General features: G+C 42.9%; 1 protein-coding gene across 5 annotated transcripts; it reads right to left on the reverse strand.

Annotated features, from left to right (window-relative positions):
* Positions 1-2,319: 2,319 nt before the first annotated feature.
* On the reverse strand, positions 2,320-11,739 carry SDR42E1 (short chain dehydrogenase/reductase family 42E, member 1). Of its 5 annotated transcripts, XM_032486850.1 has the most exons (4): positions 11,468-11,552; positions 10,970-11,153; positions 5,515-5,607; positions 2,320-4,934 (listed from the first exon to the last, which is right to left on the reverse strand). In XM_032486850.1, exons 3-4 carry the CDS (start codon positions 5,580-5,582, stop codon positions 3,824-3,826), a joined length of 1,179 nt encoding a protein of 392 aa, XP_032342741.1. In that variant the 5' UTR covers positions 5,583-5,607; positions 10,970-11,153; positions 11,468-11,552; the 3' UTR covers positions 2,320-3,823. The 5 variants fall into 5 exon arrangements, with proteins under 5 accessions (XP_032342741.1, XP_032342740.1, XP_032342743.1 ...); XM_032486849.1 differs by lacking the exon at positions 10,970-11,153 and having other exon boundaries at positions 11,468-11,600; XM_032486852.1 differs by lacking the exon at positions 10,970-11,153 and having other exon boundaries at positions 11,337-11,468.
* Between the last annotated feature and the right edge of the window lie 2,002 nt (positions 11,740-13,741).

Genomic DNA, 13,741 nt, shown 5'->3' on the forward strand with positions numbered 1-13,741 from the left:
CCAAAATGGGTATGTGTGAGAGAGAGAAGCTTGGAACCCAGGAACCTGCAAGAAGCCAGTGTAGTTGGGTAAAGAAGGCAGGTGTGAGGTGAGCAGGGAGCAGAAGGCGGGACATCAGGCAGTCTCTTGGGTGACATTAAGGATTTGCAACCTAAACCTATGGAGAGTTATGAGCAGGGAAATGACACAGATTTATATCTTTATTGGATCACTCTGCTTGGCATGTGGAGAATTGATTGAGGGAATGCAGAAGTGGATGCAGATGAAAGATGAAAGAGACTATTATTGAATCCTGTACACTGGGCTTGAGCAGAAAGCAAGATCAAGGGTTTAAAGGTGGACTAGGGGTGCCAGGTTAAGTGGAGGCAGGGATCAAAGATTATTCCAGATTTCTGGCACAAGAAATTCAACACTGGTGACAACTGACTACGGAAAGGAACCCTGTAAGAATTTGGAGGGATTGTGAATTCCATTTTGGATTTTTTTTTTTCCCGTTTTGGATATGTTAACTAAAAGATGCATGTGAAATATCCAGGCAGAGGTGCAGAGGTAGCTGGGCAGATGGGCCTGGGACTCAGAAGAACGATCTGGACTGGAACTATAAATCTAGCAGTATACATCTGGAATGGAGATGGAAATTAAAGCCAGGGGCTTGGATAAGATCACATAGGGAGAAATTACAGTGTTAACAGAGGGCCGAGTACTAAGCACTGAAGAAATCTACCAAGTAAAATTGGTGTGAAGGAGGTAAGAAAACTGATGAGATGCGGGAGTGTGGTGGCAGATGCCAAAGTGGCGTCCAGTTATCCCCACCTCCTGCTATTTGTGTCATTGAGTAGTCAGTCTCTTCCACATGGAGGTGGGCTAACCTGTAGCCAATCTATTGTGGAAGTGACAGTGTATAACCAAGGTCATGGCTATAATCTTTTATGACCTAAGAGAGACCTAAGGTGGTGCCTTAGAGGGCTATTCAAACAATAAGATTTCTAAGAAACTTAAAGGCCATGTCCCTCAGCAGTCTGAGCAGATACCCAAGGTGGAGAATGTATTTCCAAGAAATTTGTGGGTGTGGCTCTTGCTTAATGGAGTGAACTGCAGTAAGACTCATAGGAGACACAAAAAGTGTTCAAAATAATTCTATTTGCAGTAACACTACCAGCTTGGACTGAAAGAGATATGGAACAAAAGGTAAGGAGGTCTTTGGATCCCCAAAATTCTACTGAGTGGAAGCAGGTTGAGAAAACTATGTGGCTGTAAATAGGGGCTACCTTTCGTGGAGAACGAAGGATGAGTCAAAGAGTGGAGCCGAGAGCCCAGCTGCCAAGATGGCCTGCAATGTTCCCCCTCCTTCTGGTGTTCACACCTTTGGGTAGCTCCCCCACCCCCGACTGAAAAGGACTGACCTGTGTAAACAGTATAGTGTGGGGTGCAGCATGAGACTTCCGAGGGTAAGTCATGAAAGACACTGCTGCTTCCACCTTGCTCCACTTGAACTGCCTGTGCTGTGGGAAGCCAGTTGCCACAACATGAGGACATTCAAGCAGTCCTACAGAGATGCTCACATGGTGAGGACCTGAGGTCTCCTGCCAATACTCACCTGGATGAACTATCCTGGAAGTGGATCCTCCAGCTTCAAACTTTCAGATGACAGGAGTGCCAGCTGATGTCATGACATAAGCTCCATGGGACCCTAAGCAAGAGCTTAGTGAGGTAGGCCACATCCAAACACCTGCCCCATAGAAAAGGAGGGAATGTCTGTTGTTTCAAGATGGGATGTCTTGGGGTAATTTGCTATGTAGCAGTAAATAATTAATACAAGGAGAGAGGCCAGAAGAGTGAGTTCATGAAGAGTAAATGAACTATGTTTCAAGGAGAGCACGGACAACTGTGTCAAACATTGTGGAATGGCCAAATGTCTCATCTGGATGACAAGAAAGTCTATATGTCAATCCTGACTATGGAAAGAAAAACAAAAAACCAAGCAAAACCCCACTCTGCTCAGTACACTTGGTTTAAGTAAACTGAGATGTATCTATCATTCTTTTGAAGGACTTCATTAAAAACATGTTTTTTAAGTGTGTGATAGCTCTCAATTTTCCTGTTCTTACCTGTTCCCTCAGTCACCTTCTGGAGTGAGTACACCAGGTCCTTACTGGACTGTAAGTCTGTAAAGGACAGAGAAACTTGCCCTTCAGCACCTGGTATGTTAGATATGCTGTAGGTACTCATTCATGTTCATCCCAGACTAAAAAGCAAAACCAGCTCATGATATAGAAGACTCTACACATATTTCACAAAAAAAATCACTACCACCATCTCATATTTATGCTGTAGTTTATATATTATTAGTACTTTTAATATGTCTCGTTTTATCTGTGAGGTGGGTAGGTGGGTTTATAGAAGAGGCAGATATAGTCATTCTTGTTTCCCAAATGAGGTGACTGAGGCATATGGAAGCTTCAGTCTCTTGGTTAAGGCCACACAAGATATTCATAGTCACAGGTCTTCTGGGGTCAAGTTGAGCACTTTTCCCAAAACACCCAGGCAACATGCACCAGGGACTGTTCATCTTGTATACTCTTCCTCTCAGAATGACTCTAACATTACCTTCCACAGCAATCCATCCTTTTTATGATGTTTGAACACTGTCCTTCTGGTAGCTGTAATCATGGAATGGGTCAAGACTCTCTGTCTTCCTTCCACTTCGGTTCCTATGCAATGGTGCAGCAGAACATGTGTCACAGCAGTCCCACTGGGTGGCTAGACAATGCCGCCATTGTTCAGAACATTCCTCATTGGAAGTGGCCTTCAGAGAACCGAAATTCCTCCCAGTAAGAAAACCAGTCTATTAGTTGAGAGCGATGCTCTATTTTTTAATTACAAATGGCATCATTAGTTTCAGTATCCTCATTAATCCTCTGATTTTTAGCTGTTTCCTACACTTCAATCTATCCTCAGAGACCAAAACTTTACAAACACTGCATCTATTTAAACACACTTGTTACAGACTCCAAGGGTACACCACAAAGGCATTCCAGAAAGGTCAGTAGCAATAGCACCATCTAAGCAGAACACCTCGAGGAAGAAAACCCTTATAAGGAATGTAGACTAACAATATGAATAAAAATATGTGTGCTTATGTGTGTTGAGTGGCACTTGATATGCCTTCCCTAATTTAATCCTCAAAAGAATCCTGTGAGGTAAGGTAAAGGCCTGTTTGTTTCAATGGCACACATTAGCATGAGGTCACATAGGCATAATACCCGTCTATCACAAAGACCCAAAATGTATGCTGTCAATAGCAAAGGCCTCCCCTGCAACCGTCATCATCTTCTCAGAGGGCTAGGCTGTAGGGATCAAACCCGATTTGGTGTTTTTCCACACAGCCTCAAGTCTGTTAGCATTTTGCCATTCTCGTTTCAGTGTATGTTTTGGCAGAGTGTATGGAACGGAAATAAATAATTTTTGGCTTCTGAGAAATTCAAGTAAAACATTTCCCATCTAAGGAAGTTCAGCTCTATGGCTTCAAAATGGCTTCCACTGTACCCATCTAAAGAAGGAGGACCCAAGGAACGAAATCTCAAATTCATTTTTGCTTCTATTGTCTCCCTTCCAGATATGTGCAAGGAGGTAAGAAATAAAGACTTAATCCAAGAATCTATTCCTAAGTAGCAAGTTGAGGAACCCAAATTTGGCACCAGGTAGCTATTATCTACCTACCTACCTACTTATCTACCTATCTATCTATGAAAACCAGCATTTCTTGAAAAACCACCTCATCAAGTGTGATCAGCTCCTGGTTTTTAGCTTTCTGGCTCTTCCTTCACAGTGAAAGAATCACAGGGTAGAGCCACATGAAGACCACTGTCACCAAGAGTAAGACCAACAGCCCGTCCCAAACAAGGCCCTCCGAGTCACGGCTTCTAGGATTTCTGCCATGACCGTGGGCTTTAAACCATTCCACTACCTCCTGAAAGTCAAAGGCCTGAGCCTCATAGCCGAGCTCCTTCTTGGCTTTCTCTAGGCTGAAGTAATGTGTGACACCGGTTTTGTAAACTTCAGTGCAGGTGAGGAAGGGCTGGAAGTTGTAGAGTCGACGAAGAACAAAGTGGGCCATCTCGGTTAGGAAAGCAAAGCAGTAGATGAGGGTCACGGGCAGGCGGATGGATGGGAATGTGTAGCCCAGGCCCTCAACCAAAGGCCGGAAGAACTCAAAGTTGTTCACAGGTCTGCCATCTGAGATGAAGTAGGGCTGCCCAGAGGCAATGTGGCCCTTGTCAGCTTTCAAGGCCTCTGAAGCCAGAATGTGAGCCTGCACCAGGTTATCAACATGGACAAATTCAACCAGATTCTTGGGGTCTCCAAACACAAACTTGAACAGGCCCTTCTCAATGTAGTTCACGATCCTGGGGAGGTGCCTTTGTTCCCCAGGCCCGTAGATGCCAGCTGGTCTCAGAGCACAGGTTCTCAGCACCCCGTCACTCCTCTCCAGGGCTGAGCCATTGGCCTCCAGCACCTTCCTCTCTGCAACAGCCTTGGTCCGAGAGTAGTGATCAGGATAGAGGTGAAGAGGCAGATAAGGCAGAGATTCATCTCCATTTCTGATAACTTGACCTCCGAAGATGACATTGCAAGTGCTGGTGTAAACAAGCCGTGGCACCCCTCTCTTCCGGCAAGCCTGGAGGACGTTGTCTGTGCCCCTCACATTGACTTCTTCGATCAGGTTTCGATTCAGTTGCTCCCGCCCTGACATACCGTAAGAGGCAGTGTGGAACACACACGAGACATCCACATCCTGGAAGGCTTTCTCTACGTCAGAGAGGTGGCGAATGTCTCCGCGTATAAACTGGATTCCTTCTGGAATGGTTTGAGCAGGGCTTCTGATGTCAAACAGAAGCACACGGATTCCGTTCTGGTTCATGGCACAGCCTAGGCTGAAATAAGAAAGAGTAAAAGAAAAATCAAATCACTATTAAGCTATGCCTAGGAAAGCATGTAAAATAATTTTCCAAATCTTCTTGGCTTATCCTGAGTTCCTCCCTTTACATGTTCATTGGTACAAGTCTTACTTATGCAAATATTCAAAAGTGAGAATCCTCACATCTACTTAAATTATAATAAGAGAGATATTATAATTTAATCTTCAAAGACAGTGGTGTCTACATGTTACCTTTTTTCCACCCCTGTTCTCGGGCCCATCAACCATTCTTTGGAATATTTATGAAGGATAACATAATTGTGGAACAACAGCCATTATTTTAAATTGTTTTTGGTGATGCGAGTATCTCCCTTCCCCAATTTAATGGTTTTTATAAAGAATTTTTCTTAAAGGGGAATATATCTGTAATTCTTAATTTCGGTATCTGAGCTGTGGGCAATATAGTCCCTTCGTGGTCTAACAACATACAAACAAGTAAAAGTCTACCCTGCACTAATGTCAGAGTTGAAAGCTATACTTTTCCCAGCAACCACCACTAAAACAATTCCATGGACATATTTTATAGATGCACTGACCGGAAACCAAAATAGCCAACTCCTCCAGTAATGAGGATCGTTTCCTTCGGAGATTTTTGGGAGTCCATATATGACAGTCAAAGATAACTGGACCTATAAAGAAGTATGCAACACTGTTACTGATACAAATGCAAATGTGACTATCCCTCATTTGGGGTTACCAGAAACAAAAATGCAGTATGCTCTAGTAGGAAGAAATGCTAAGACTTGGGTTCCAGGCATGGCTTTGTGACATTAGCCAACTCCTCCCTACCCCTTTTCTTTCATTTCTTGGACTTTACATTTCTTCCCATGTAATATGGGAAGGTAGTATCTGCCCTGGCTGCCTGACAAGGTCAGTGTGAAGGTTAAATAAGGTAACATACCTGGGAGTGCTTTAGTAACCATAAACACTCTCTAAATGTAAGACATTAGTCTTAATCTTTGGAAAACATTAGGGCCTTTTTGAAAAGAATTCGTTCAAATTTGGTAGAGGAAGCATTTTCCCACATACACCAGAAAAATCAAAGAGAACTTTAAAGCAAATTTCTAACATTTTGGTTTAAAACAGCACACTGCAGCATAGTTTAATGCTGGTATTTTATTAACCCTACATTAAAAAAAAAAAAAGCGGAGGGAAATGTCCTTTGTGTAGCAAACCATATTCTCCTCACCCGGGAAATCTTCTGAGTACTGCATGTGCTCAATGCTCAGGAGGTCTTGCTTCTCCATCCCTCTGCTTCTACACTAAAATAATAATAGTAACTCTACTTCAAAAAGATACATGCACCCCTAATGTTATTAGCAGCACTATACACAATAGTCAAGACATGGAAGCAACCTAAATGTAATGTCGGTAGATGACTGGATAAAGAAGCTGTGGTACATTTATACAATGGAATACTACTCAGCCATAAAAAAGAAGAAAATAATGCCATTTGCAGCAACATGTTTGGACCTGGAGACTGTCATTCTAAGTGAAGTAAGCCAGAAAGAGAAAGAAAAATACCATATGATATAATTTATATGTGGAATCTAAAAAAAAAAAAAAACCACAAATGAGCTTATTTACAAAACAGAGACCCACAGACATAGAAAACAAACTTATGGTTACCAGCGGGGAAAGGGGATAGGGAGGGATAAATTGGGAGTTTGGGATTTGCAGATACTAACCACTATATATAAAATAGGTAAACAACAAGGTATAGCACAGGGAACTGTGTTCAGTATCTTGTAGTAACTTATAGTGAAAAAGAATATGAAAAGAAATATACATGTATAAATGAATCACTATGCTGTATACCAGAAATTAACATAACATTGTACATTGACTATACCTCAATTAAAAAAAGGGGCTGAGCATTAGAGCTGAACTGGGACATCGGGCGGGTGTGGGCAGACTGAGGGAGCTTCATAAATGAACAGATGAGCAACAGGGGTGGCTTTTGTTGAGCAACTAATATGGGGCATTCAAATTGCTGCCAAGGTTTGTGGCTGGTGATCTAGGGCAGAAAGATGGCCTGGAGTTGGCTTGGAGACAGCTTTGAGTCCCCTTTGAGGGAGCCTGAAATCTGTTCTGTGGACAACAGGGTCTTTGTGGGCTTATGGAACAGTGGGCTCACTTTGGTCCTTGTGAAAGATTAAGCTCTCCCTGGAGGAGGGAGAACTTGGAAGTGGGCAAGAATCTAGGCAAGAGGTGATAAGGATCTGGGCCAGAGGGTTATTGGTGACGGTGAAACACCAGTGTGCTCAGCTGAAATTAGGATAATTAGCAGACAGTGCCCAGCCAAGTCTGAGGGCAGTGATGTCCTTAATAAAAACAGCAGGCACAGGTTTCAGAAATGTTCTGGTTGGTTAACAGGGTTTTCATTAAGAGGATGCCAGATAACACAGGGTGAGGTATTCTTTACATCTCCATAAGAATTGCCCTGTAAGGAAATCAGAAATGGACAAGGCCTCAAAGAGTCCAGGTGAAATTTTTCCAACAGAAATTCCTCCTCGTCTCTAATTACTCTTTGTTTTTAAAATTGCACATTTCAGTCCAGTCATAAGACAATGGGTCAGTCGTGGCTCATGTGCACATTAATCACGCCGGGAATATACAAGTTCCAATTATTCATGCTTCAGAGTACCTGTCAGGCCTATTCAGGCTACTCCTCATTTCCCCTAAACTCACTCCATAGTGATCTGAGGTAAGAACTGGTACAAGTGACCTGATCAGGAGGGTCAGACAAGTGGCAACCAGTAAAGAAGAATTAGTAATTCGGCAAGGCAAACAGCAATGAAAAGAAGGTTATCTACTAGGTCAGTGGAATCTCCGTGGGTTGCCAGCCATTTATGACACCACCCGGGAGTCATCTCCTCCTTTCCTGGCTCCCTGTGTCAACGAGCACAGAAAAATCGCAGCAGACACATTTCGCAGGAAACTGAAAGAAATTCTCACGAACACTAGGCCAGAAGGGAGAAAGAGTATACACAATTTTCCTTCAATCAGCTGCCTGATTTTTTTACTATTTCGCAGCTTCTGTTTTATTATTGAATTTCCATATGATTCCTTCTAGGGCTGGGCACTCAGACCAGTGTTTATAATCTCAATTGCTTTAAGGCTCTTCCAAAATGTGATTTTGTGCAGTAATGCTTTCCTCTGGCTGGGGGTGGGGAGGATTGCATTTGACCTGAGCAGTCATTTGAGCAGATACAGGTTAAGGTTAAGTACATGATCAAAAAAAAAAAAAAAAAAGAATCTTAATTGCAAACAAGAACAAATAAAACTTAAAATCTGCCAGACGCCTTGATAATAGTAAAATGAGGGTAATAAAGTTGACATCTCCCAGGGAAGGTATGAGAAGAAACTCATAAAAATGACTAGGAGTACTTTAGATTTACAAAGACTTAATTAAATGTGAAAGATCAGTAATGAGAACCCTAGCTTACGCACACAGTTCCTTCATCTGGAGGGGTCAAGAGGGTGATGCTACTAACCCTCTGGTATTACAATGCAATATACAAATCTAGGCACCACTAGAGTATGGAACAGTGAGGAGAACTGAGGATGGCTTACACGAAAATAAAAATTTACTGTATTTACTTTAGGGAAGATAAAAATATGTCCAGGGAGTTTAACCCGATGATGGAGTATTTTAAATTAGTGCCCAAGTACTGACTGGAAGCAACAGGTAAGTGTTCTTTTACTGTACTGAGACCAGGAAAGTATATTGAGGCTAGGGGGCTTAGAAATGGTGCTGTTCAAATTCCAAACATGATCTGAAAATTATGTGTTTAACACAAAGCAGTCAAGGCAGCAGAGATGAAGAAGTAGTTAGAGACGACAAGGAGAATCACCTTGGTACAGGAAAAAGGGATGTGAGGTGTAAAACATAAAAGGCCAAACACATTTGGAAAGAAAATTAAGGGCATAGCATTAAGTGGGAAGTTGATATACTCTTAACAAATAGGGGTATTTGCACACGTTTTGAAAATGCCTGGAGGTGGCAAGGAAGCTGTCTAATTCTCATTGCTTTATCTTCTTGTCCAGCTACCAACTCAGACTCCTTTTACCTAGATAGTTGTTGCACAAAAGATCCTTGCAGTTATTCATGATGCTTATGATAAAAGTAAACAATTTTATAAGCATTTCTCATCTGCTTCCCAAACTACCAGAGAAACTCCATGCAAGCACTGGTCATTTCTCTGTGAATGTCTGCAGGGACAAGGAGTATCTGGCGGATCCTAAACCCAGTAAGTCCAAGTGTGATGAGTACTCTGCAGCCTTTTCGAATGCCCTTTTCCGCTGTACCTGCAAGTCCTACATTTGGACTTCCTCCCCTCTCTAGGGCTGCACATCTGCCACTTCAACACAGCAAAGCACTCTCAGCTGTCATTTATTAAGCACGTATTGTGTGCCAGGTGTGGTGCCAGGCCTTTCCCACTAGTCGTTTCCTTTGATGCCTCTAACAGCCTTGTGAAGCGAGTACTAGTTGGTTGATCCCATTCACTACTGCTAGTAAACAGGAGAGCACAGACCTGTATCTGTTGGAACCCACGTGCGTCTTGACTCCACAGCTTACACCTCAACCACACCAAGCTCTTGGGCTGTGCAGGGTCTCTGACTGAAGCAGCCAAGTCTACACTGACCTGGGTCCCACAGGGGCTTTCACACCTCACATATTCTACAACCTGACAGGGACCATTCCAATTTCCAGAGGGGCAGGCAGTAGGCACTCCATCCCCTCCGAAGAAGCAGAGGGAGTGGGGAGGCAGGGCTAAACTTCCTACATTAGAAATCAGAGAATCCGGGTCCTAGACTTGGTTCTCCCACCAATTCCCTGTGTGACCCTGGGCAAGTCCCTGAACTTCTCTGATGCTGTTTCCTCCTTGCTGAAATGAAAATAACAACTATGGCTACATTTATTTATTATGGGCTAGCTGCTTTAAGGTTTACCACTGAAGCCTCAGGATAATCTCCTGAGGTAGTTATTATCCTCAGCTTTTCAGATATGAGGAAAAAGCTCAGAGGTTAAGAACCTTGTCTGCATCTATCTATCTATCTATCTATCTATCTATCTATCTATCTATCTATCTATCTATCTCCAAAGTAAATGAAACCCTTATCTTGAAAAGGTACCTGCACTGCACCTCCATATTCATTGCAGCATTATTCACAATAGCTAAGTCATGGAAACAACCTAAGTGCCCATTAATGGATGAATGAATAAAGAAAATACAGGGTATATATATAAATATATATGTACACAATGGAATATTATTCAAGCCATTTAAAAAAGGAAGGAAACCCTACCATTAGTGACAACACAAATGTAACTTGAGGGCATTATGCTAAGTGAAATAAGTCAGACAAAGACAAATACTGCATGATATCACTTATACAAAGATTCTAAGAAAAGCTTAACTCATAGAAACAGTAAATGGTGGTTGCCACGGGCTTGGGGGGTGGGGGAGGTAAGTAGATGTTGGTCAAAGGGTATTCGATTTCAGTTGTAAGACAGATTTAAGTTCTGTGGATCTAATAAATAGTATGATGATCACAGTTATCAATACTGTATCATAGACTGAAAGTTGCTAAGAGGGTAGATCCTTAAAGTTCTCACCATACACAAAAAACTGTAATCATGTGAGGTGATGGAGATGTCAATTAACCTTACTGTGGTTATCATTTCACAATACATGTGCAGCAAGTCCTCACGGTGTACACCTTAAAATTACACAATATTATGTATCAATTATATCTCATTAAAGCTGGAGAAAAAAAAAAGAAGAGAAGAAAAGAAATGAAACGAAACTGGCCTACAAATGATGCAGGTGTCAGTGGCTGAGCTGGGACCCAGGACTTGAAGCCAGGTCTGTAGACGCCCCCAGCCGGGTTGGGACAGGTCACTTACCACCTTCATAATTTCTGCCACACCTGGTATCTCTGGTACTATTACTTCCCTACTGTGTTTTATTTAAGTCTACTTACCTTTTAACAATAAATACGTTCATTTTATATAGGAAACTTATATGGCCACTTAAATGGAAATCCAAAATTATTTGTCACCAAGAAGGTAATCTTTCCCCCCAAAGTGTGATGAAAATAAAAGATGTGACTCAAGTCTAGCTGGATACAGATGCCTGCAGGCAGCTCTGAGCTTGGGGCCGGGTATCTTTAAAAAAAGAAAAAGAAAAAAAAAAAACAGAAGCTAGCGAGTGTTGGAGGTCTTCGCGACATTCTAGAAAGCCACGCTGAGCCCGCCCACTTGGTATTCAAAAGAACTAAAAACGGGAGGACTGAGGTCTGCATCCCTCACGACCACGCCCCGTCCCTGCGGCCACGGCGCTCGCCCCACCTGGACTGCCACCGGCAGGTACCAGCGCGGCCGCCCTCCGCAGCCCCCGACGCGCGCGCGAGCCTGGGCGCCCCCGACAGCCCAGCCCGGGTTCCCGCACAGGAGGAGTTGCCCAACCCAGGTCCACTCACAGTGGCGGCAGAAGACAGCGGCGCCGAGGTGGCGCGAGGCAGGACGGCCCCGGACTCATATGCCTGCCGCCGCCCCCGCTCGGCGCCCGAGCTGTGAGACCGGCCTCCTGGTGCCACTTCCGGGCCTCTCTAGGAAACTCGGAGGTCTCGGCATCTTTATGATGTGTAGGTTTCTCATCCACCATCACCTGTGCTGGGGCATCAGGTTCACTTCATGAATCTCCCCGACGTGCCCAACGCGTGCGTTCCAGACTCGCGGGAGCCCTTTCAGGGCACGTCTACTGCTGTCCCTACCTGCTATTTCTGCCTTCACACTTCCACCTCCCACTTTGTGTGCCTCCAACACAGAGCACAGGCAATGCCAGATAAATAGGAGGAACTCGGCTGAATCAGTTATTGCTTGGATGGATGGATGGATGGTTGGATGGATGGATGGATGGATGGATGGATGGATGGATGGATGAGGCTCTCGAGACTCCTGAGTATTTGCTCCCCATGTATTTTTAAAAATCTCTATCTTTGTTTCCAGATTTTTGTATATCCATATGTTTTCCAGTGTCCCCAATTTCCCCTATTTTTCCAGTTCCACTTATTCTGATCACTGAGCAGGCAATAATGCTAAGACTAACTTTTGCTGCTGAAGCAGCCAAAGAAAAGTCATGTAGAAAGGAACGTTGGCAGGCTCATTCAAAGGTTTCCCAGAGAGGTTCATCTTATGTCTCCTCATCAGTTGTCTGGTTCTATGGAAAGTTGCAGGCTCTGTACACACACACACACACACACACACACACACACACACACACATGTGAATTGACCCCTAGCTGGGGAGGTTTCCTTTTTGTTGGATCAAAGGATGGGGGTTTTGACTTCATACGTTGCTCTTGCCACATCCATACTCAAAGAGGCTCATATGAAGTAAGTCATTTACTGCTCAGTTTTCACTGAGAACACAAAGTCACAAGGAAAAGCTCCAGCACTGGGATATAAAAATTAGTGAAGGCCATGAAATGAAAGCTAAGTCCCTACCGTCGGCTTCTCTAATCTTTCCTCTCTGATCTTGTCTGTCTTATCCTCAACTGCAATCTAGCCATAAGTCCTAGGAGACTGAGATACGGTTGTACCAAGTAGTCTTAAGGAACAGTTTTTCTCTGGCTGCTCCAAATGCACAAAGATTAGAAGAGGAGAAGAAGTCTAGTGAGGGGACCAGTAACATGCTCTTGGGACCAGTAGCCAAGGAAGAAAAGACTCTTGTGAGCATGCAGTATGGAAGAGAGATCCTCTAGGGAATTTCAGCATCCTCTGAGGGATACCCAGATTTATTGCAATGTTGATAGCCCATAAGAAGTGTAGCAAATTTGAATGTTAATATTCTTGTGCCACCAAGGACTCTTAAAAATCTAAGCACTCATGTTTTAAGGGAAAATTATAAACATTATAATTAATTTCTTAGTTTCCACTGCAATTTAGGGAGTTGATTTTGTAAAAGTTTGAACAAGAACTTTAAGATAGAAATCAATAGAGAAAGAAATTGACCTCAGTGTGAATTTATATGTCAATGCTTTTTTAGTTTTTTCCCTCAATAATATATCCAGAAAGTGGATACATTTCAGAAAAATCAATTTACAGTTACAAATCCTCACAGATGAACACTTTATACTTCACTATACCTAGTAGCTCATCAGAATCTCACAGAAATTGTATCAAGTTTCTTTGGATTTCAAGTAGTAGAGAATGACTCTAGCTGATTTCAGTGAAAAAGGCAACTTTGAGAGTCTCAGAAAGAGTTGAACAATGTTATGTATTTATGGTAAGCAGTGCTAGCTTCTATAACAGATAAACCCTGAAATCTTAGTGGTTAAATGCAATAAATGTTCATTTCTCACTCTCATCACAGTCCACTTAATCTGCAGGGAAGGAGAGAGTGGCTCTCCTGCACACAATCACAAGGGACCTGACCTTCTTTCATTTGTTATGTCATTGTCTTCAACATGTGGCCTCCAAAGTGCCTGCAGAAAGAGAAGCAAGAGCTTGGCTTTCCCAAACATCTCCATTTAAAGTAGGTCTCCTGCAACCCTTGACAATCTCCAATCACTTCACAGCACTTGGCTTACCTGAAATTATCTTGTACATCCCTAGAGTGAAATCTCTCTGAGTACAGAGCTTTATTGTCTGGTCTATTTCCATTGCCCATTATAGCATCTGGCATAGAAAGCATTTAAAAAGAATTACTTAATAAATGAGCAGGTGAATGTACATCTCTGGTCGTCTCTATTC

This window comes from Camelus ferus, chromosome 9 (genome assembly GCF_009834535.1).
Source record: "Camelus ferus isolate YT-003-E chromosome 9, BCGSAC_Cfer_1.0, whole genome shotgun sequence".
Taxonomy (NCBI): Eukaryota; Metazoa; Chordata; class Mammalia; order Artiodactyla; family Camelidae; genus Camelus; species Camelus ferus.

What these genes read in the sequence shown, in the direction of transcription:
- SDR42E1 (XM_032486848.1), bottom strand. Translation starts at nt 11,652, where the DNA reads ATGGTGGATGAGAAACCTACACATCATAAAGATGCCGAGACCTCCGAG. An exon ending in CGCTGTCTTCTGCCGCCACT is followed by an intron (nt 4,935 to 11,467) that starts GTGAGTGGACCT and finishes TTCTTATTTCAG; the next exon opens with CCTAGGCTGTGCCATGAACC.